This window comes from Thalia democratica, chromosome 2 (genome assembly GCF_965202585.1).
Source record: "Thalia democratica chromosome 2, ktThaDemo2.hap1.1, whole genome shotgun sequence".
Lineage (NCBI taxonomy): Eukaryota > Metazoa > Chordata > Thaliacea > Salpida > Salpidae > Thalia > Thalia democratica.
In genome coordinates, this window is record NC_139166.1 from 80,330,653 (window position 1) to 80,354,763 (window position 24,111).

Here is a 24,111-nt window from a genome sequence, read left to right on the forward strand (position 1 = left end):
TTTAACAATTTTTACATACAATATTACACTAAATAGGCCAAGTTCAATTTATAAAAACAATGATTTAAAATATTAAACATTTATAAAACCTGTTTTTTTTGTTTCATACTTTCAAAAAAATAAAATATTGATTAAAATTTCAGTAGTAGTGATAGTTAAAAGTTACACTTTCATGCTTAAAGGTAAAATTAACTGGTATTGTTCAATTTGAAGTTTATTTAAAGTATAAAAACACTAATTTGTAAGTGTGTACAAAGAAATACTTTTAAAGTTCATAAATATTACATATAGTGTATATTTTAATGTTATTAATAGTTACTTATTTTATAAATTTGTGTGAGTGAATTTATTCTTATTTCGATAAGGAATTATAAAAAATGGGAAAATAGGCTTAAAACTAAATTAACATAGATTTGCTACAACTAAAGGCTTTTTTTTGACAAATTTAAGTTAGCTAAGTTTTTTAAGTTATTTTCAAAATTTAAACTATCTATGATTTTTTTTTCACGTTTTAAGCTAGTTTTTATAGCTTTTAAATTTTTTAAAGTTTATGTTATCTTAAGTGGCTGCCTAAATATCTGGTATCTTAAATAAAATGTAAGACTAGTATTAAACAAAAACCTGTAATTTAAGAATTTGTACAAAAAAACAAGAATTTTGAACAAAAATATCTAAATAATTTGAAAAAACCTGAAATTTCAAACAGTTTATGTAATGTAGTAAATTTGGAGTTGACACAAAATATATATATCGTTAAGATTAAAAACACATTGTCTCAATGAATATTAATTTTTATCAGAAATCACACTTAAAGTAGCTTGAAAAGATATTTTTGCTGTCGTTTAACTACTTAACACCATTTTCAACCTTTAACTTAACTTTAAACTAAAATAAGATTCATAAAAGTTTATTTAATAAAAACCTGAAAGAAATTTTCTATTGTCGAGTGAAAACCATAGAATTCAGTCTAGCTTTTAAGTCTATTAATATACAGTTATTTTTTTAGGTTTTTAGCCTTGATCAACTACTGAAGTTATTATTTTTTTTTCACATTAACAAATATTTTCTCTCAATTTAGGATGATTCAATCAAAATATTTTTTACGCACTGTACCTTAATTATATGTTAAATATATGTAACAAATAAAGTTTGAAACTACTTGTTAGTATTACAATTCTAACTGTAACTACATACTTTTATTTGTAAAGTTAATTGTGATTTTAAAAAGTTAGAAAACTTCACAATATTTTTTGTTTAAATTTCTTTTAAATGAAGTTGATTGGTTTTATATATCTTATAGTTTAAACATTTTATAGTTCATTTAAAACTTAACTTTTTCAACCTTTTTATAAAGATGTAAACTTTGATAAAAAAAAACTAAACCTAAAGTTAAAATACAATTTAAACTCTGTATGTTTTTACTTGATCTTTTACATTCTGATCATTGAAAGACCGTATATAAGTAAAAGGTTTTAAACTATAAACAAATTAATTACCAAGTGTAGCTTAATTTATTTAAATCTAAAAAACCTTAAAACTTTTTAGAGTTTAAAATAAATTTTAATAATGTAAACCTTCATAGGAGATCTTTAGATGACGTGATGGAAATCAAAAAAATACTTGCTGAGTCACCATAGAGAAATTTAAAATTTTTTATGTTTTAACTAATTTTAAATATTTTGGTTAACGTAGGTTCAGGTTAAAGGTATAAATACTATAAAAAAAAAATTTACTTGATGATTCAGCAAATATTAGGGGAAGCACCCTCGCTGTAAAATCGGACCTCTTTCATAGTTTACAAAACTGGCTTTTATAAATTTAGATTTCTAGCCATTGTTTTCAAAGAAAAATTCGTAGAATGAATATTTTTTAAACTCGTAGGAATAACTGCTAACAGGAGATTAAATAAATAAATCGCCACACAACTAGTCAAGCATGAAATTTTAAGTTTAAAAATTCAAAACTAATTAACAACTCTTTATTTCTTGAAGTCTGATAACTCTGGTAGTAATTACACTTGATGTGTTATATGTTAGAAAAAGTGTAAACAGAGATTAACTCAAATGTAACTTTAAGTCTTATAAATTTTTGATATTTTATTTTCTAATAAAATACTGCAGTATGATTTAAACTTTAAATAATAAGTGTTGAGTTTAAATGGTATAGTTTAACATTAAAGTTATATTTAGCCCTGATCCTATATTTTACATTCAATTTTTGAACCCATATATTAGTAGACCACTTTAGTTTTCATCTCAAAGTGTCAAAGCTTTATTTTAAACATTCATTTACAAAGTGAACAGATGTATGAAAAGTTAAGAAATGTCAAGGCTGTTAATGATATGCCATGGACAGATATTAGAATAATCTCTGTTTTCAGCAATATACATGAAATGACAACAAAATCTTAAAAGATATCTAAAATGTTAGTTAATACATGTATTTTTTTTTTTAATTTGGTCAGTAATTTTTTTTACTCAAAGAGTGCAAAAACGTAACATTTTTTTCAAAAAAATAGTATGGTAGGTAGGGCAAGTGATTTTTCTTAAAACAAAAATATTAAATATAAAAAATGGTAAAATGAATTTCTTTACCATTATACTTTATAGTAAAATTATAAATTCTTACTAAACTTCAATAATGGCATAGTTAAAAGTTAAATTCTTATACTAAAAGATAAAACTAATGGGTTAATTTGAATTTTATTTTTATTTTATTGCAGTTTTAATAACACTAACTTATAGATAAATTTGAAGAAAATTTTAAAGATTCAAAAATTTAGTAAAAAATAAAAATATAAACAAAAATTAAATTAATTTAAAATTTATGTGAATGCTTCTGCTTATTTCTAATAAGTAAAAAAAAATTAAAAAATAGGCTTGAATTAAAATAATACAGAATTGTAAAAACCTCAAGCTAGTTTAACTTTTAAATGTTTTTATTTGAGTAAATTAGGTTGTCTTAGTTTTTTAATCTATTTTCAGCTTGTTAAAATTAATTATATTTTTTTTTTTTCTGTTTTTGATGATTGCTACAATACCTGGAATCTTTAGAAAAACCTTGAATTAGACAATTTAGTCCACAAAAACCCAGGGTTTATAAATTTTGGTTAAAAAATTAGAATTTTGTCAAAAATCACTAAAAAACCTGGAACTTTATAAAATTTTAAATGTTTAGAGTAGTAAAGTTTAGATTTGACACAAGAATTATCATTAAAGATAAAATTTTTTTGTCATAATTTTCATTACAATTTAACATTATGTGTACTTTTTGATGATTAACTTTAGCTCATATTTTCTATAAAAATATTAATGATAATTAATTCATTTTAAAATTTATGGGGATGTGTTTATTCTAGTTTTATAAGTAATAAAAAGATTGGAAAATAGGCTTAAAAATATAATAATAAGAGTTGAAAAACTTTAAGCTAGTCTCATATTTCAAATATTTTTATTTGTGTAATTTAGTTTGTCTAAGTTTTTTTTATATATTTCAAGCTTGTTTTAATAAATTTCATTTTTTACTTTAAGTTTTGTTTTTCATGGTTGCCACAAAACCTGGAATCATTTGTTTTCATTAATTAATTTTAAATAAAAGTTTATTGAACATAAAATTAATATTATAGGATAACCTTTGATTAAAATTAAAACTAAACCTAAAGTTTTAACATACAATCTAAAATATTAATACTCTCTTTGTGTTTTTCGACTTGAATTTTTTTCATTCTGATCATTGAAAAACTGTATATAAATTAATGGGTTTTAAGATAAAAACGAATTAATTACCAAGTGTAGCTTAGTTTATTTAAAACTTTAACACCTTAAAACATTTTAAAGTTAAAAATAAAAATGTATTAATGTAAACCTTCATAGAACTCCTATTACTCATATAACTCCAAGTTACGGAAATCCCTGAATATTTGCTGAGTCTGCAAAAAGAAATTATAAAAATTTTATATTTTAATCAAATTTTAATATGTTTGGATAACGTGGGTTATGGTTAAAGGTATGAATATTATATAAATTTAAAAAATAAATTGATGATTAAGCAAATATTAGGGGAAACACCTTTACTTTAAAATCGGACTCCTTTCATAGTTTAGAAAATTGGCTTTTATAAATTTAGATTTCTAGCAATAGTTTTCAAAGCAAAATTTGTAAAACGAATATTTTTTAAACTCGTAGGGATAACTGACATAACTGCCAGATTAAAAACGCGCATCGCCACACAATTAGTCAAGCATAAAATTTCAAGTTTAAATATTCAAAACTAATTAACAAAGCTTTATTTATGAAGTCTGATAACTCTGGTAGTAATTACACGTGATGTGTTATATACACTACTAAATTAAAGATTAACTTAAATGTAACATTAAGTCATATAAATTTTCAATAAATGATACTCTAATAAGATACTACAATATAGTTTAAACTTTAAAACATAAGTGTTGAATTTAAATGATATAGTTCAACATTAAAGTTAAATTTAACCCTGATCTATTATTTTGAATTTAAATTTTAAACCCAACTGCTAATTGACAACTTTAGTCTTCATCTAAAAATGTCAAAGGTTTCTTTGAAACCTTCATTTCCAAAGTAAGCAACTCTAATGAAAGTTTGGATATGTGAATGCTGTTAGTAATGGATAATGGACAGGTATTAGAAAAATCTCTTTTGTTAGCAACAAACATGAAGAGGAACTACAAAATATAAAAGATATCTAAGTTGCTAGTTGATGCTATGTATTTTTTTTTTTGTTTATATTTTTTAATCTTAGTAACTATTTCTTTCACCAAAATGTGCATTTTAGTAAAATTTTTCTGAAAACAATATTATGCTAGAAAGGGCAAATCAAACTCTAAAAACAAAAATTTTAGTTATTTAAAACTATAAGTGATTATCTTTAGTATCATACTAAAAAGTAAATTTATATATTATCAATGAAATTTAATAATGGCATAATTAAAATTCATATTCTTAAACTGTTAGGTAAAATAAATTGGTTTTTCTGAATTTTATTTTATAGCATTTACAAAAACAATTTTTTTAAATATATTTGGAGAAAGTTCTTGAAGATTAAAAAAAAATCACATAAAGTTTAAAAATAGCTTATTTATTCTATAAAAAAAAAATCATGATTAGTTTACTTAAAATCTATTGTGATTGTGTTTATTCTGGTTTTAATAAATTAAAATTAAATCGAAATATTAAAGAGTTGTAAAAACCTAAAGCTAGTCTAAACTTTTAAACGTTTTATTTTGGGTAGTTTAGGCTGTCAGAGTTTTTTTTTTTTTGGCCTGTTTTAATGGTTTTCAATATTATTATTTTTTTATGGTTGCCACAAAACCTGGAATCTTTAAACAAACTTGATTTAGACAGTTAAGTCTACAAAATTCTAGGGTTTAAGAACTTAAAAAAAACACTAAAAAACATTGAATTTTAAATAGCTTAATATGTTTAATAGTAAAATTAAATTTAACACAAGAATAAAATCATTAAGCTCAAAGATTTTTGTCATCGTTTAAAACTTTTCTAACAAAAACACAGTTAATTTACAATTACGGTAAACTTTTACTGTTGTTATATTGCCTAACACTGTTTTTATCCTTTAATTAGTTTTAGAATTAAAAAAAGACTGATAAACGTTTACTTTCCAAAAATTAAAAGAGTTTCAGAAAACCTGAAAGAAATTTGCTAAAAACCACAAAAAACCAGATTTTCATTTAAGCGTTCAAGTACTTTAATCAATGCAATATTTTTTATAAGTTTTTAGCCTTGATTAACTACATGTGTTCTATTTTTTATTTTATTATACTTACACATCTTTACCAAACACTACATGATTTATTAAAGCCATGTTTTGGTATCGGTACATTTTTTTAGCAACCCTTTGTATATCCAACTGTGATTATCATTTTATTTTTAGCTCTGTTACGCAATCAGAGTAGCTTGAAGTTTTTGAAAAACTTATGTTGGTCAAACTTATTTGTAAAAAAAATCAGACTACTAAATGATGTTTTAATTTTCTTGAAACATGTGTTTATTTTTGTATTTTAATTTTAATTTTATTACATTTAAAGTGTTTAGTTTTAGCGTTTTAAGCTTGATGTAAATCATGCTTGTAATTAACTTTTTTTAATTTTTGTTTTAAAAAAGTCAAACGTGATAAAATTATACTTTTAAAGAAAAATCTAGAAGTTCTTTACTATAAAAAACGAAAAGAATGTTAATCTCATTATTGATTTTAATACTATTTAATCAGATGGATTTGTAATATAAAAACCAAATTACAAAATTTAGAAAAAGGTTTTTTAGTATTTTTGAAGTTTGATTTGAAAAAATCATAATTATTTTTAATTGAAAATAAATAAAAATGAAAATTGGAGTAAAATTTAAATGTCCTGTAGATTTGCAAAATTATATCTAAAATAATTATCTAATGCTTATTTTAATGAAAAATATTATTATAAAATTTTTAAGTTCTTAGTTTTTTACTTACACTAAACACTTCTAAAAAATAAATGATAATTTAAATATATTTTATTTATTGATAATTAAACCTATTCCATAACTGAATTAACTCAAAATTAAGGCAGTAAAAAATATTATAAATTCTTTTTTAAACTCAAGCTAGGTAGGAAAACTTATAGAAATTCTTACTAACTTAGATTTTAATATTAAATTTATTTTTTTACACAAAGGCAAATAAATTTAGTATTAACTTTATCAGCGAAAATATTTTTGTTGAGACCTGTTGTGCGTAAGAAATACTCCTTGCATATACCTAATTAAGACTTTTTTAAACTTAAGACTAGTGTTGAAAATTTAATAATTTTGTTTGAAGTAAATTAAGTTTTTAATTCTTTGCATTAATTTAGTTTTATCGGAAATATTTCAGTTAATTAATCTTAATTGATAATGTTAGGTTTCAGTTTTTTACTTTAAATACTCTCTTTATATTTACTTTTGTTAGAAAATTCAGTCTGATATGAGTATAAGTTAAAAAATATATGTTAAACATGTTTATAGAACTTACTTTAATTTTTTTAAGTTTAATAATTAAAACTAATAACTAAGAAAAACATTTTAAATACTTTTAAACTTTTTATTCTTCAGAGTACAATAAATTTAACACCTAACATTTAAGTTACGGAAAGAGAGGCATCATATCAGCGCAGAGAAAAGTAAACAGTTGATCACAGATGACCAGGAAATTCAGCTTGACGGATTAATTTTTTTAAATGCTAATATTGTATCTTTTTCTATCTTTTTTATTAAAAAAAAAAGATAGTCAACAACAAAAAACTATCCGCCTAGTAGTTTGTTGAATAATTGTATCGATAAGAGTAGGAAACGTTTATAGTCGGCGGGCAATATGTGGAAAACTTTTGTAACAAATAGGCTGAAGCATTTCGATTTTTTAACATAAAAATACTTGTTTATGTTTATCTTTTTGATAAAATGTAGATTTTTCTGACAATTTATAACTTTTGAAGTTTTATACAACCATATATTAGTTAAAGACCTTTTGTGCTTTTTATTTAATTTCTAGTCTTTTGTAGTATACGTTCAATACTTGTTTTAGCAAGCCATGTTTCATATTCCTCGGTCGGATTCCACTAAAGATTTGTTAACACTTACGAAAACCATATTTAAAAGCATAATAATGTTGACAGTATCATTTTGAGAGTCCAAATCGGATGGGGACTAATGACTTTTGAATTTATTAGAAAGGAGCTATTAGAAAGGGGCCATAGCTTGGGAAACCCTTGGTCAGGGTAAGAATAAATTAATAATAAATTAGAAAAAAAAATAAAGAGTTTCTGACTTGGCTTATTTTCAGCTCTGACTGGTCTTTAAGTATATTAGTAAACAAAAACTGACCGCTTAATTTATTTGAAATTGTGTTACTCTACTTTCATGCTTTCTAGTTACGCATACTTTATTTAGTATCTACTATTGAGTTGCGTTTAAAGTTTGTAGTTATAACAATTAATACTCGATATGAATCTTGTTAGTAAATATTCTTTTTGCAAAGTAGTTTTGATTTGTAGATAAACATAATTATTGCTAAATTTTAAAGTACTTACTCAGAAATTTACATATAAATAAATACACAATAAAAAATTACGTATACTAAATATAAACTAACCATTATAAATAAAGATATGATAGAAAAAAAAGTTTTGCCGCATTATAGCATTTCAGCCTTAGCTGGTTTGCATTAATACTAATTATAACATTTACTACCTTTTTTTAATTAATAAAGCAAATAGCAGGTCTGTATAAAATGCATGTTTGCATTCTTGAATAATGTTTTTAGAACTAATTTTTTTGACATTTAAATTTAAACAGTTTTGAAGCACACTTAGCTCCTTATTTACTAATATTCAAATACCTACAGATTTTATTAAATAATAAATAAAAATGCTGACTGAAAAATACAAGAAATTGGAAAAGGTTGGACAAGGAGCTTTTGGGTTAGTAAGAATGCATTTATTTCATATTTAATTATTGAATAATTATAACATTGGGGTTAAAATATAAATCTACCAGAATGAGTTCTTTTATTAAAATTTGTATCTGGCCGTTTATAATTTCAAAAATAGCACTTCCTGCTAGATTATATTTAAAGCGATTGTTATACTTATAAAATGTTAGTGACATATTGTTGTAGTAAACTAAACTTAACTCTTAAACTATACAGAGAAGTCTTCAGGGCAACATCCAAAGAGACAGGAGAAATAGTTGCAATGAAAACAGTTTGTATGGAAAATGGAAAAGTAGGGGTTAGTATTGTTATAATTAAATAATCCAACTTATTTAAATTGATTCGAAAGTACTTTTTTTATTGACTTAAAACTAAAAACAAACCAGAACTGTTCTGTTAAAACTCTTTTTTTTAATAAAAGTTGACTTTTATATATTTCTATAAATTAGACTTCACTGAATAACTTATTAAATAATTTTTTGACTAAAAACGGTTTTACCGAAGCTTTTATTTAGTTAGTTTTTATGTTTAACAAAAAAAAACAGATTTGTGTTCTATTGATTTTTATTAGAAATAAAATGTTTATTAAAAGTTTATTTCAATATTCAGTCATTTTATAAGTTTCCAATAACTTCTTTGAAAAAATCAAAATTCTCCCTGAGTTTATCTAACTCAGTGAATATCCTATAACGTTTTTACTATTATAAAATATAATCATTATTATATTTGTAGTGTTAAACATTTTAGACTGCTCTACGAGCGGTCAAAAAATTGTAAAAGTGTATATCTATCTAAATATAGTCAATCATTAAAGTTTTTGGTATGAATGAGTACAATAATGTGTTTTAATTAGTATTTATTTACCAGTTTCCACAAACTGCTCTGAGAGAGATAAAAATATTGCAAGCGCTTAATCATGAAAATATTGTCAAGTTAATTGAAGTTTGTAGATCTGCACCTACTAATTTGAACAAGTATGTTTATATTGTTATATTTGACCTCGTGAAACAATAAATATTTTTAGTTGTTAAAAAAATATTTTGACCAAAATCTATACTAACTAATATGTTTGTTAAATTTTTTAAACAAACATTTAATTTAAAAAAAAAAAACTAAACTTTTCTTATATAACTAGATCTATTTCATTAAGTTAATGTTTTTAAACTAATAATATTATGTCATTTAGTAGTCTTTAAAATAAAAATAATTTTTGAGGTACACGACAAAAAAAACAAATATTATTCTTATTATCATAGTTAGAAACTTAAGTAATTGATATGCTAAAACTTTACCTCAAAACATTTTAACTGTTTTAAGTAGTTTAAACGTTTTGTCATATTTTTTAGTGACTCGAAACAATTTTTTTATTATTATAAACATTTTTAAGTAATTTATAGATATACTCAGTAGATTCTCGTGTATACATTACCATAAAATTATATATAAATTTTTGAGTACATACATACACTTACAGACAAAGAAGCGTTTCTTTAGTGTTGGAATTTTGCGAATTCGATTTGGCAAAACTTATCAGCAATAAAAATATAGAGTTTTCACTGGGTGAAATAAAACAGGTTTGTTCGATTGTAGGTATAGTTTTTTATCAATAAAATTAAAGAATATTTTTTTATATTTAAAAGAATTTTCCTTGGCGCAATTAAAGGTTAAGTTAGTTTTAATGTATATATTTTCACTTTAAAAAACTTAAAAGGTTTTTTTGTTATTTGAATAAGTTAATTTTTGTTTAATTAAAAAAGTTAGGTTTATTTTGAAATAATTAAGTTGCTTTATTTTTAATTTTATTGAATTTTTTGTTAAATATGCACCTTTACTTTGATGTGCACAACAGTTAAAATAAAAATTAATCAATTACATCTAACATTCAATGTATTAACTATCTAAATGTAATTCCTTTTAATATTTTACAACAACACATACAATAAATAATATAAATAAAATATTCATAACTCAACAGATATCGTTCCAACTATTAGATGGATTATTTTACATGCATAAAAAATTCGTTATTCATCGAGATATTAAATCTGCTAATATTTTAATCACTAAAGATGGGACTTTGAAAATTGCTGATTTTGGACTTGCCAGGTTAATGATTTAAATCTAATTTACCCTATAAAGATCTATTTTAGATAATTTTTTGACTATTAATGATTCACTCTTAATTCTAAAAAGCTACAGCTATGAAAAAAGATAGTATAATGAAGTTTATTTATGTACAAGTTGTCAGAATTGGAATTGTTTTACTGTACTTTTTTACAATAGTAGTGTATATAAATCTTTAAAAACTTCATAACTTAAAAAAAAAACCTATTTAAAGATGACCTTCATAATGAGTCTCTCCTATAAAATGCTGACTAATTATGACATTAAGTTGCTAAACATTGCCTAACTTGGGCTAGTATGAATTTCCAATAAAAACTCAAGGTTTTTTAAAACCCATTTTAAAATATTTAAAATTTTAATTGTAAAGTTTAAAAATAATATTATTTTGTTCCTTACCTTGTTATTATGACTTTAAATTTTTATAGCTTAAAAAATAGAAATTAATTTAATTGTGTTTTTTATACTTATAAATTGTTTTTAATTTATTTAGGACGACTCAAATTATTCAATTACAAACATTGATGTAATGATCAAATTAAATTATTGTTTAGTATACTTAGATGTATACTTTGATTAATGCAGTTAACATCTTTTGAATAAATACAACTTTAAACCAAACTAAAAACTATATTTTTAATTGTATAAGCAAATATATTTAAATAATAATTATAAGTAATTTGGCAACATTACAAAAAGTAGTTTAATTAAAACTTTTTAAACACTAAATGTTACTCAAAAATCTTAAAATAACTCTAAAAACAGTAATATTCAGACTAAATTACAGGTAAAATTGTTAAACTAAAAACATTTACCTCAACTTATCTATATTTATAAAAAAGATAAAAAACCGACTTTTATTTTTATAATCTAGTTGTCTATTATGCTGCATTTTGTCTAAAAACAGATTCGTTTCAAGTAGGATTTGACAAAAAAACCTAAATTGTTAATAAGTTATATTTTTATGTTAACAGTTCACAAAGGTGAAAAAACGAGCTAAAAAATTATTAAAATAATATAATCAGTAATAGAAAACTTAAAGACATAGAAAATATCAATAGAAACAATTAAATAAAAAACATATAAAGCATAAACTCTAAATTCTTTTATTAACAAACTTTGTTTGATTTAAAGCGTTTACAGATAAATAAGAGTCAGAGTCAAGTAGATAAACAAACGTTATAAAACATATTTAATAAGATAAATCAATACAACTACAATGCATAAAAATATTGTTTATTTCAGACCGTTCACAGTTTGCAAAGAAGGTGAAGAGAACAGGTATTCAAAAAAAGTGGTAACACTATGGTACAGAGCTCCTGAATTACTGCTAGGTTAGATAAATTATTAGTTTATTTAGACTATACAAATTTTTCGTGTTTATTTTAATATTCATCCATTTGTTTGAAAACTACACAATTCGCTTATTTGTATTCATATCAGGTATATATTACAAAAAATTAACTTAAAACTTTTTCATCGATTGTGTTAATGTTTTATGAAAAAACTTTTACACAACAAAAAAAGTTATTGATTATATATTTTTTTAAAACGTTTGTACATTGCATTTATAACTTTTCTTAGGTAGAAGAAACTATTGACTTCCAACTGATATATTTATTGTTTAGGCAAATAAAATTAAGTTATATTTAAAGTTGTATTTATCATATATTTGTTTTGTAGTTTTTAATTTTATTTTCTGAAAAAAAAATTAGTCTATTTTATTTTAATCTTTTTGAAAGACCATTATGCATTAATATTTAATAAGAAAAAAAGGACCAACAAATGATATTTGGGGAACCGTCGTTTTAGATTTTGTAATAAATTTAATTATATTTTTTTTAGTAAAAGAAACTATAAACCAACAATTAATTTGTGGGGTACCAGATGTAGTTAAGTTTCCCTTTATTTTTTTTTTTAATTTAGGGGTATATTTAGTATGTTTAATGGTTTTTTATATTGTTTGTTAAAATTTTAGGTGAAAGAAACTACGGACCACCAGTTGACATGTGGGCTGTCGGGTGTATTTTGTGTGAATTGTGGACAGGAAAAGTTTTAATGCCGGTTCGTGTTTAATTTCTTATATATATATTATACCAGTAGTTTAATCTTAATAATACATATTCTACTGCAGTGTTTTTCTCCTTCAAAGAAAAAAAAAATTATATCACTTCCTGACAAGATTTCTCTTAAAACTACCCTTAACCATTTACAGTAAATAGTCTCCTAGTTTTTCATAAGTAGTATAAAATTTAAAACTTACCTTAAATACGCCTAAAACTAGTTTTTATTTTTTGCATTATTTCATAATATCCAGAATAATTAGTGTAAGTTTAAAAATATAGAATTTCACATCCTTGATGCCCTTTTCTGCTTGTGACTCTAATGGTACCCATATGGTTCTTTGTAAAAAACCCTAGTCTACTGACTACTAAATAAAGTAAGATATATTGACCATATTAACTATATACTGATTAACGGTAGATTTAACCTACTAAACATTAGTATCGATAAAATGTTGATTGCCTTATAATTTTGTTTGGTTAATAAATTATATGTTTTAATAATTTAATATTTGACATTAATTTACGAAATGATAAAATTTAGATTATTTATAACATTAAATTTTATAGCTTAATATTTATATTATTATTTATCTTCTCAGGGTAAAGATGAAAGAAGTCAACTTAGTTTGATAAACGACTTTTGCGGATCAATTACTCCTGATGTTTGGCCTGATGATGAAAAATTGCAACATTATCAAAGTTATATTATAAATCATAAAAACCATCACAATAAGTAAGTAATTATAAGATAAAAGAATTTATTTAAATTTTAATAATTATAACATTTAAAAATGACTATTAAAAATGATAACAAAAACATAATGAGCAGTTAAGTGTTAAGTACATTTATTAGTTTTCTTAAAATTTACAGCATTTTTATGAATATACTAACAATCATAAAAAAAAATAGTTGGTTTTAGAACAATTTTTAAATTATTGGTCGGAAAAATTATAGTTTTATAAACGTTACACTTTCAATGATAAGAAACCAAAGAACTGCCAGTTCTATTAACGAGTAAATTTTTGACAAATATGTTTTAATAATAAGTTAGAACTTTAATAAACTTACATTGTAAATGATAATAATAAAGTTGTTTTCATATACCAGATTCGTTGACCTAAATTATTAGTAGCGTTGGTTTTTTTGAACAAGTGTTAAAAATAGTAATCTTAATTGTAAACTACAGCATGAGTTGTTATTTTGTCTCTCAAAAAATTATATGCAGTTATATTATGTTTTGTTTTTACTTTTAGCATAAAAAACGAATGAAGAATTTTAACAAAACTAATTAAATTTTTTTTAATTTTATATGTTTTTAAATTTTATATATATTTTTAATTATTTGATAATTTTAAACAAAGAAAAAGGATGCTTACACTAAAACTGGAAAAGGTACAAGATACAAACGGATTGGATTTAATTGACAAACTTTTGTGGTTGGACCCTAAAAAGGTGAACAATTAATCATACATATAAAACAAGTATTTTATGAAACTAAAAACATGCTTTTATAGCCTGTAGCAAAAATATAAAAAGTCAAAGTGCATATTTATTTGAAAAAAATTAGAAATTTATGTGGATTTTTGTATATGTAAAACACTAGAACAATTTATTTTCAAAAGCAGTTATAACTAAAAATTCCTATAATACGAAACATTTCTCTAAATCATTAAATTTGTAATTTTATCCTTGAAGTCAAGTTAAGAAAACTAACTGTTTTTTTTACAAATACGAACAACTTATTTAAACAATTATTCTATTATATAATTTAAATTCTGTATTGTATTTAAAACTTAAAAATGTTGCTTTCATATAGTTTTCATTATTTCTAGAACTTAATAGTATCAGTTCAAAATTTATACAAGTTTATCATTTCACTTTATAAAAAATCGATTTTTATATTTTTAATTTATAAAACACAGGCATCTTCCTTTTAACTTAAAAGTCAAAAAATATGTCGAATTCTATTAGCATGCCATTTAACTTTAGATGTAAATATTAATATTCTAACGCATTGAACTCATTGACAGCAATGATAAATACTGCATCAGCTGTAAGTTTAAAATTGAATTTAATAAAGCTTAAGGTATTAATCTACTCAACAAGTCTGTTCTAAAAAAGACATTAAAACGTCTCGAAGTTTTGTGCTTCTCTACAACCGAAGAGTTTTTTCGGGCACAAAATTATAAAACCAAATATTTTAACAGCTTTTTTTTTGTCGTTCAACAAACTAAAATATATGTAAATTATATACTACTAAAGTACAACAGACACTTAATTGTCTTTATGAGAAAAAAGAAATTCAGTAAAAATTTAATTAAAATTCAAAAATATCTACAAAACTTAACCGAAAGCGACAACTAACGACTTAATCTAAGTTTTGAAAAACAGTTTTAAAAAGGAAAATAAAAACAAATTGTTGAAAATAATTATTAACAGAGATTAACTGCAGAGGAAGCCTTGAACCATGACTTTTTCTGGACACAACCTTTGCGTTCTAGATCATTGAAATGTTTGGAAACTTTAAAGAAGCACAACCTCCAAAATTTGAAACATAATCAACAAAAACTAAAGGTTGAAACTTGTTTTATATATTTTATAATTGTTTTGTAATATTTTATGTTGTTGATTATTATGATTTTTATGCTGATTGAAACTTAAGCTATTAACTGATTTATGTATAAAGGTTTTTATGCTAAATAAACCTATATTAAGGTTTTCTAGGACAACTTTTTCTTGTCCTTAATAAGTTTTCAAAATTCATTGCAAACATAAAGCTAATTATATTTAATAAATTATTTAATAAGATTTTTAGACTGCAAAAAAAAACATAAATAGAAATCATCCCTTAACAAACATAAGAAAAAGTATTTTTAAAAAGTCTGAAAATAGCGTGCTAATTTCTCATGCTACTATTGTTATTTACAATTGATTTTTGTTAAACATTGTAAGTTTCATTATAATTTATTCACAGGCGACGAAACAACCCCAAAATAACACTAGACACCATCCTTACAAGAAAAATCACCACCAGAGAAATAACAATAAACATAAATAAAAAGAAACTTCGATGCATTATGAAGACAGAATTTACTAGAGTATAACATCATTAGCAAAATTCATATCGTATCATTTTCACTCAATGGGTTGAAGATTGATAAATTTATGGATAATCATAGTGTGATTTAGATTTTTGCGCGTTTTTTTAGATTCGTTTCACTTTAAATAAAATAAAGTAAATCAATAAACTTCGCCTCTGAATTATAATACTTGTTTTTTTTATAATTAAACTGTGGTTGTCTACATTTTTTGCAGTTTTCAAGATTCTTTGTCCTATTTATCATATGAGTATATATATATATATATATATATATATATATATATATATATATATATATATATATAAATCTATAATGTGATTAGATAAACTAAATCACTTTTAACAGAGCCGACTTGAGGGTTTTTTTAACAATTTATTTTGAAGATAGGATTTAAAATATTATAATTATATATTCACTATTCTGTTAAGGAGAACTGCTTTTCTTTTTATTTATTTCAATAGTATCTTAAATAATATCAATAGCATGATCGAGATGTCTATGAAATTAATCAAAAATGTTCAAGGATTCCAACGTCATTAGCTAAATAATTAAACAATATAATACACACTAAGTTTGCATAAACGTTAAAAATTATTTAAAATAAAAGCTAAAAAAAGTTTAAAATCACTAAAAGTACAATTATTTTATTTAAAGGTTAGTTTTAGTTTAGATATCTATCAGAGATCTAGAGATTTTCCACATTGCAGCTTTGTAAAAATACATTTTTTTCGTGCTAAAATTTACCAGTTATTGCTAAAATCTACATTTCTTTCTTTCAAATTCCAAATATATTTTGAAACCATAGTTTTTAGTCTGCGTTTATTGTTGTTCAAAGATAATCTACGCCATGTTTACCTACTTTTAAACGATAAACTTGATGACCTAACTTACTACTTACTTTTCTCCGATGTTATTGCCGGATCTCTTTAGATTACATTTAATAATAAACAATTGCCATCGACCATGCATTTATCTCTGCAATGATATTGCTTTCGTTCATTAGCCGTATCTCAATCATTTTGCGATTGTAAGACATTATTTGAATCCTAAAATATTTTTTCACATTGTTATATATATTAATTTTGTGCTGGGTTAATGTAGAACTTGTGAATTTTATGATTAAAACTTGAATTTTGTACATTTAATAAAATATTTGTTGCTTTCTTATTACACCTATTATAAAAAATAAGTGGTACGAAGTATTGTTGAATGTTAAACTTGTGATCGTATAAAATCAGGATATTAAAAATATTTTTAATCTTAAGGAATAATTTTCAATTCTAAAATATTATTATATACTTATTGTTATGTTATATTGTACGTCGTGCTTCTTTTATTTTGATAAAAACATCTAATTACATTTTATCTTAGGTTGTTAGACGAGTAATTGTGATAAACTGGATTTTTAAACTTTTGTGTTACTAACTTTTTTTTACAATTTTTTCTTTTTTTTTCACAAATACTTTTCACAAATAGAGTATTGTTTTTAATTTAAATATAAATAGAGTAGTTTATTTTTTCAAAAATCCTTGCTTTTTAATAAAGTAACAAGTTTGAAATACTTTTTCAAGCATTCGTTTTAATATATTATTTATTATATATAAAAAGCGCTCTTAAACTTTTGTCTAAGGTAGGGTGGGCAAGGTAAGTAATCTACCGGCCGGATCCGGAACAATTTAGTCAGTGACGGGCTCGAGCATTTCGAGATCCAATGAGATAGGGACTTTGTTTAAATTTCGATTTTAACTTACAAGTATTATTCGGATCCGGCTAAATACTAATTATAAATAAAGATCCAGATCCGCCTGGAAACTATTTTCAAAAAATAAACCATAAGAAGCTAACTTTTGGGATATTGATTTCAAAAAATTGATTGAAACGTATTTGGACTAACTTGGTGTTTTACATATAAACTTTTTAATTAGAAAAAGAATTCTTCAAAGTATTTTAGATTTTACTAAATATTAAATTCAATCCAAGCTAGTAGCAGGTTATCAATAGATCATTGCTTTAAGTATTAAGATTAACTAGTATTTAAAGGTCTACAGTAGAGCAATTGTCTTTGACCTTTTCAAAAGCTAAATAACTATGAAATGAAGTTTATCTCACACTATTCCAGACTGAAAAAGTATACTAACTATTGTTAAAAAAAAAACAATTCTTTATTCATTTTTGAGTGTAACAGTATATAAGTAAAATATTAAGAACTGTTAATTGTTCTTATAAAAAGTTTTAAATTGAAAAAAGACAACGTACGTAATTTTTTATTTTACCTATAGAACAGTAAGATAACTTTTACAATTTTTTGGTATGCACCGGTGCACATTGTGAATAAAACTTTCTTAGAAACAGAACTTACTTATCATACATTAAATACAAACCGACTTCTATAAAAGCCTATCACCTTCAAACTTAGGCTTTTTACACTTACTATAGATTTTATCGGTCACATTTTATTTCAGAAATAAGAAGAATTGTAAAGATATAATATAATTTATAAATATTTTAACATTGTTAATACGAGTTAAATTTCGTTTAAAAAAAATTAATTTTTTAGGTAATTTAAAAAAAAAATCAGTTTTAAGAAAAACAACTGGACAGGGGAGTTAGAAAACTGAACGCTGGACCCTAAATTTAACGATCTTATATTTGATCAAGCCTGTTTTACAAACAAAATGAGTTTGTTGCGGGTAAACTGATTAAAAATGTTTGAAGTGAATTAATTGTTGAAGTTTTGGTTAAGCCTAATTTATAATAGATTAGTTCTAGCGACTTAGATAGTCATGAGGCAAAACTAAACATATTTGCCCGATAAAATAACTAATGATTTAAGTACTCTTTTAACAATGAAAAGATGATCATAGTTTTTTTTAAATATATTTGCTGTTTAAATTGTTAAAAACACTAAGTCAGTTATAGTTATGGTACATATATTAAAGTATCATGCTGTAGCAATTACATTAAAAAAATCTGACTTACTATAATTTTTTTTGTTTAACTAACTGAAAGCTGACAATAGAGTCTATAATCAACTGAGAATAGAAACTTATGCCTAAATAAAAAAAATTTAGCCTTTTGTTCGAAATTTAATAACTTTAAAATTAATTTAATAAAACTAGCTACTTTTTAGAAGACGAAAAAAATCAAATCAGTATCAATCATTTATTAAAAAGTTTGATAACTAAAATAAGAACTGTACAAAAATATTTATCATACTTTATAATAACATACAAATAAAAAAAAATAAGAATGAGTTTATATCGTATAACATAAAAAGTTTGAATATATAACTTTTTGTTATATTTTTATTTCTTATAATTAAGAAAATCAAAATTTTAGTTTTTTTAGTCTTGAACATGACTTTAAAAGGTATTCTTGGTGTACAACTAGATAACCAAAAGTTTTTTATACACCAGGTCCTTTGACCAAATATTTTGAGAGATTTTTTTTGTCGAACAACAAACATTTAGTATGACCAAGTCATGTAATTTACTTTAAATATTTAACTTGAAATTTGTATATGCTTAGTTAGTAATTTAAACTAAATAAAATAACTTTTTTGTAGTTGATTTTGAATTTGAAATTCTATAAATGTTCTTTTTAATTTTCTTATATAAAATGGTGATCCATCTAACTTAAATTAAAACTACTATTAATATACTGTATTCTTTAGATATAGTCTTTTGTCAGAAAAACAATTTGGTCTGAAAATTTGAAATTGTAAGGCAAACTATTTAAAACAAGATGAAAACAGACTTTAAGTTTATAATTCTAAATTTTAAATTGAAGTATTTACTAAGACAATGTATTTTGTAGTTGTAAAACTATTTATCATTTAGATCTATACTAAATAACATACCATAAGTAAATTATATTAAATAGACAGATACCAAGTGAATCCAACTCTTTATTTTAATAATGCTTTGTGCCTGCTCACTCAATGTTTATTAAGATGTTACTGAATTATCTTTTAAATGAATTAGAAAAAAGTAAAAGTCATAGTTTAATAAAAAAAATGAGAAAAAATGACTTTACTTAAAAATAAATATATAATAAAAGTAAAATGTTATTGTTTTTAGCTTTTTCAGATTTGTCTGAGAGGATTATAAAAAATTTATTTTTACACTAAAAACTTCATATTATATTTTATTACAATATATAGTGTCTAGAAGTACTTAAGGTAAAATAAAACGTAAAGTATTATTTTAAATCTTGCTACGGTTATAACATAAAAAAGTATTCAGTATTTTTACTAAAAGTTTTCTCTTATTACAAATCAAAAATTAGCTTCTATTTATTTGACTAGGCTTAACTTTTTTTCAATTTCGTTTATTAATTGAAGTTGAAATTTATAAACTGTATATGCAGGTAAGCAAGTTTTATGTCTACAAAAACAAAACATACTTAGTTCAGTTTAAATCACTTTCAAATAAAGTATTTAAACCAGAGTTTCTCAATCTGGGCAAAGTTTCCCTTTTGGGTGCCATAACAGAAATTTAGGGGGCCATGAGCAGCAAAGGGACCGAAAAAAATGGCAATGAGGTCATAAATTGAAGATTTGATACGATATTCTGGAGTTATCGAAGAAGTGCAAAAAGATAAAATAAATAAAAAAGATCTAAAGCGTTTTTGGTTATAGTTTTGATACTTTTGCTAGATAACACAGAAACAATCAGGTAATCTAGAGGTCCACAGGTCGTTAAAAAAAGACTAAAAGGTTTTAATTTAAAAGTTACCACTAGGTATTAATGAGTAGTAATAGAAAGAAAAAAAAAAGTTTAAGGATAGTTCTTGAAAAGTCTTGTCCTATTTAAATTTAGTTAAAGGGGGCTTTTTTTTAAATTTTTTGGAAACCCTGATTTAAACTTTGATAATGTACGCTTTATAATACCAGACAAATGTGTACTTTATACTTAGTATTCAACACAGTGCTGTAAAATCTAACATATTTTAAATTTTTAATACAAGTATTAGATCTTTACTTTCCATAATTTTTCGAATTTTATAATTTATTTGCATTATTAATTAAAAAAATCTTGTATATTGATTTTAACAAAATGTTTATGTTGAAATGAAACATACTTTCAACAAAAGAATTAACAGACTTTTTCAGGCATATAAAATTGTTAAGATCATTATAAATATAATTGATTTCTAAATAAAAAATTCTGGAGAACTTATTTTCTTAGCTCTGTGAAATAAGGTTTCTAATTAAACCAACTGTTCTCCTCTTGCTGCAATAAAATTGGAAACTATGACTTTGACCCGTGAATGAAGATTTTACGAACAAATTTATGAGAAATGTGTTATCCTTTTTATTTTATATAGACATCCAAAAACGATATTCAAATGTTAATTCTTCAGTTTCTTTGGTGAACTGGATAGCACCATGTAGGTAATTTAACTTCTTAAATATTGAAGAACTAACTTCCTATTTGATAACAATCTTCTATGTATCTTACTTAATTACTCTGATATGCTGTCTAATTCTAGTCTATAATTGACGTTTGCTTTTTTCTATGTTATTAATGATACAATAGAACTACTCTTTTTACATATTTATTTCACAGACATTTTGATAATATTAACAGTTGAAAGGGGAAAATAAAATGTTAACCGGTGATAAAGACCCTCAAAAAGGCTCACAAGTATGTTTTTTTTTATAATAAATACTAAAAGATTATTAATGAAGTAAAACAAACTTATAACAAAAATTAAATAAAAGGTTTTAACTGCATAGATTAGCAAAATAACTTTATAAATTTCTGAAGCAAATTTTTAAAATAACTTTTTTTATAACGATTCTTATTTACACTGGTTTAGAACATGCCATAATATTGTATCATTAAAAAGGAAATTATGTAGTAACTATCTTACTTAAATTTTAAAATAGTCTTATTCTTTGATAAATAATTTTTTTAGACTGCTTGTAGAAAAAACAAATCTGAGGCTTCTAATTCGAAAAGCATACCAGTCAAAAAGAGAAAAGTAGAAATAAAAAATTCAATTAAGGTAAGTATTTGTAAAAAAAATAATTTTTTATAACTCAACTAGATAGGAAATTAAACTATAACATGCTTTTTTAAGAGTCATTTTACTTTAACTGCCATTTATATTATTATAGTAAAGAAAAGTGTTATGAAAAATTTACTTTAAAATCTGCGAAGTAAGTTAAACACAAATTGTGTCTACAAAGTTAGATAGAAATAATTTCGAGCAATTTGAAAAGCTTTTAATAAATTGTAAACTGAAACTTAATTGTTTATCCTTATTGTTCAGTTTGACAAGGTTTATTAATAAATAATTAAAGTTTAAAATGATATAAATTTATATTTTAATTGTTTTCATTAATATCATTAGGTTTAAGTATTTATTTTACCGAAATCTTAATACTAAATAGAGAAACATTAGGTACACTTTTACTAAATTTAACTAATAAACGTTGTTAATAATTACAATGAATTTTAAAGGATGGTTCTTTAATGATAAAACTGAATCCAGAACATAGACCAATTAGTCCCACTTTAACAAAGAATTCTAGATAATAGTCCATTCAGTTCTAATTATTTGCAAAGAATTCTAGAATGTGAACCATATAGTCCTACTTATTCACCAGAATGTTAAGAATATTAATCATTTTATTCTTCAACATAACTAAAATATGATCCAACTATTCCTACTTAATTACTAATAAGTTCAAAATATAGACCAACTAGTCATATTTATTCACTAAGAAGTAAAGAATATAGCCCACGTTTTCGAAAACAAGTCTAGAATATGACTCAACTAGTGCTACTAATTCACAAGGAAGTCAAAGATATAGTCCATCTCGTCCTACATATTTATTATAAAGTATAAAAGAAAATTAGAAAAGGCTAGCACATTCAATAGGCAAAGAGTATTTAGCTGATAAGTCAATTTCAGGTGAGAGATGTGGAATGTGCTCCCATGGTATTGAGGTCGGTATGAAAGTAGTTCAGTTAAGTTGCAATTGTAAACATTTTTTCTGTTATGGTTGCGTTGTTAAGTGGTTTCAAGTGAATTAAAGTTGCCCAAACTGCAAACAGTAGTAATTATTTAAAAGTTGATTATATGCAGCACTTTATAAAACTTCTATTTTTTTGTGATTTATATTATAGAGATATTAACTAACAAAATAAAAAACGGTGTTAGTTTAATGAAGTTTTAAGGTTGTCTTTTATATATTAAGTACTTATTAACATTCGGATTTTATCTGTGTAAATTTAGTTGTAATTATTTTATTTACATAGTAATAAACTTTCAACAGGAGATATAAATTACTGGTGTGTTTTATTAAATGTACGCTATAGAAAAGGTTATAAACTATTTTACACAAATAAAAAGCTTTTTTTTTTTCTCGTGAGCAATTAAAAAACATGATTTCATGTTGAAAAATGGAGTCTTTTTTAGTGTGAAAAAAGTAATTTAAGTTTATGTGTACTGGATAGAACTTGCCATTGATTATATACGAATATATATGATTTATATACGCTTGAAAAGACTTGTTTTTTCTTATTATTTAAAAAACAGTATTTCTTTAAAGTTAAATTAGCATCCATTAATAATATACATCAACATTAATTTTAATTATTTAGAAGAAAAATGAATATAAAATAAAAGTAGTTTTGCGCCGAGGCGAAATCTCTTTAAGGATCGTATAAGAAACTCAAGATGATTGAGGTAGTTTTAGGTCACTCAGAGTATTTTTTTTTCAAGATAGGCAACTCCGTATTAAGTATAAAAAATATATTGTTAATAATCAAAAAAAATAATGTATTTATTCCTGTCAAAATTAAAAAAAAGAAAAAAAGAAAAATAATAATTAATAATTAATTGATTTAGCTTTTGAATAAATAATCAAATATATCTAGTAAATAAAAAAAGAGGACAAACTAGTGTTATTTATGACTAATAAACAGTATTTCTATAAAGTTTAAAAAGCATCTTATGCAGAATACACAACGAGATTCTTTTTAATTATTTAGAAGAAAAATGAACGTTAGGTAAAACTAGTTTGCACCGAGGCAAAATTTTTTTAGTATAAGAATTAAAAAAAACACTTAGGATGACTGTGGGCAGATCAGGTCACTCGGAATAGCTAATATTTCAAAAAGTGGCAACCCTGTAGTAAGTACAAAACATATGATGTTATTAAACTATCAAATGTTATAAAGTTATTCCTGTTTAAAAGAAAATAAATAAATTTTTCAGACATTTTTTGAATAAAATATTATATTAATACTTCGAAAACAAAATTCAAGTGCGGTTTTTAAATGGAACAAACAAATTTTGTATCGATATAAGCTATATA

At 23.3% G+C, this 24,111-nt stretch overlaps 1 protein-coding gene across 1 annotated transcript; it reads left to right on the top strand.

Annotated features, from left to right (window-relative positions):
• Positions 1-8,426: 8,426 nt before the first annotated feature.
• On the top strand, positions 8,427-15,736 carry LOC145829003 (cyclin-dependent kinase 9-like). Its single transcript, XM_082936745.1, has 11 exons — positions 8,427-8,479; positions 8,707-8,788; positions 9,358-9,464; positions 9,965-10,064; positions 10,466-10,596; positions 11,857-11,945; positions 12,590-12,675; positions 13,277-13,410; positions 14,040-14,130; positions 15,118-15,252; positions 15,653-15,736. The coding sequence occupies exons 1-11, from the start codon at positions 8,427-8,429 to the stop codon at positions 15,734-15,736; spliced, it is 1,092 nt and encodes a 363-aa protein (XP_082792871.1).
• The last annotated feature ends 8,375 nt before the right edge of the window (positions 15,737-24,111 follow it).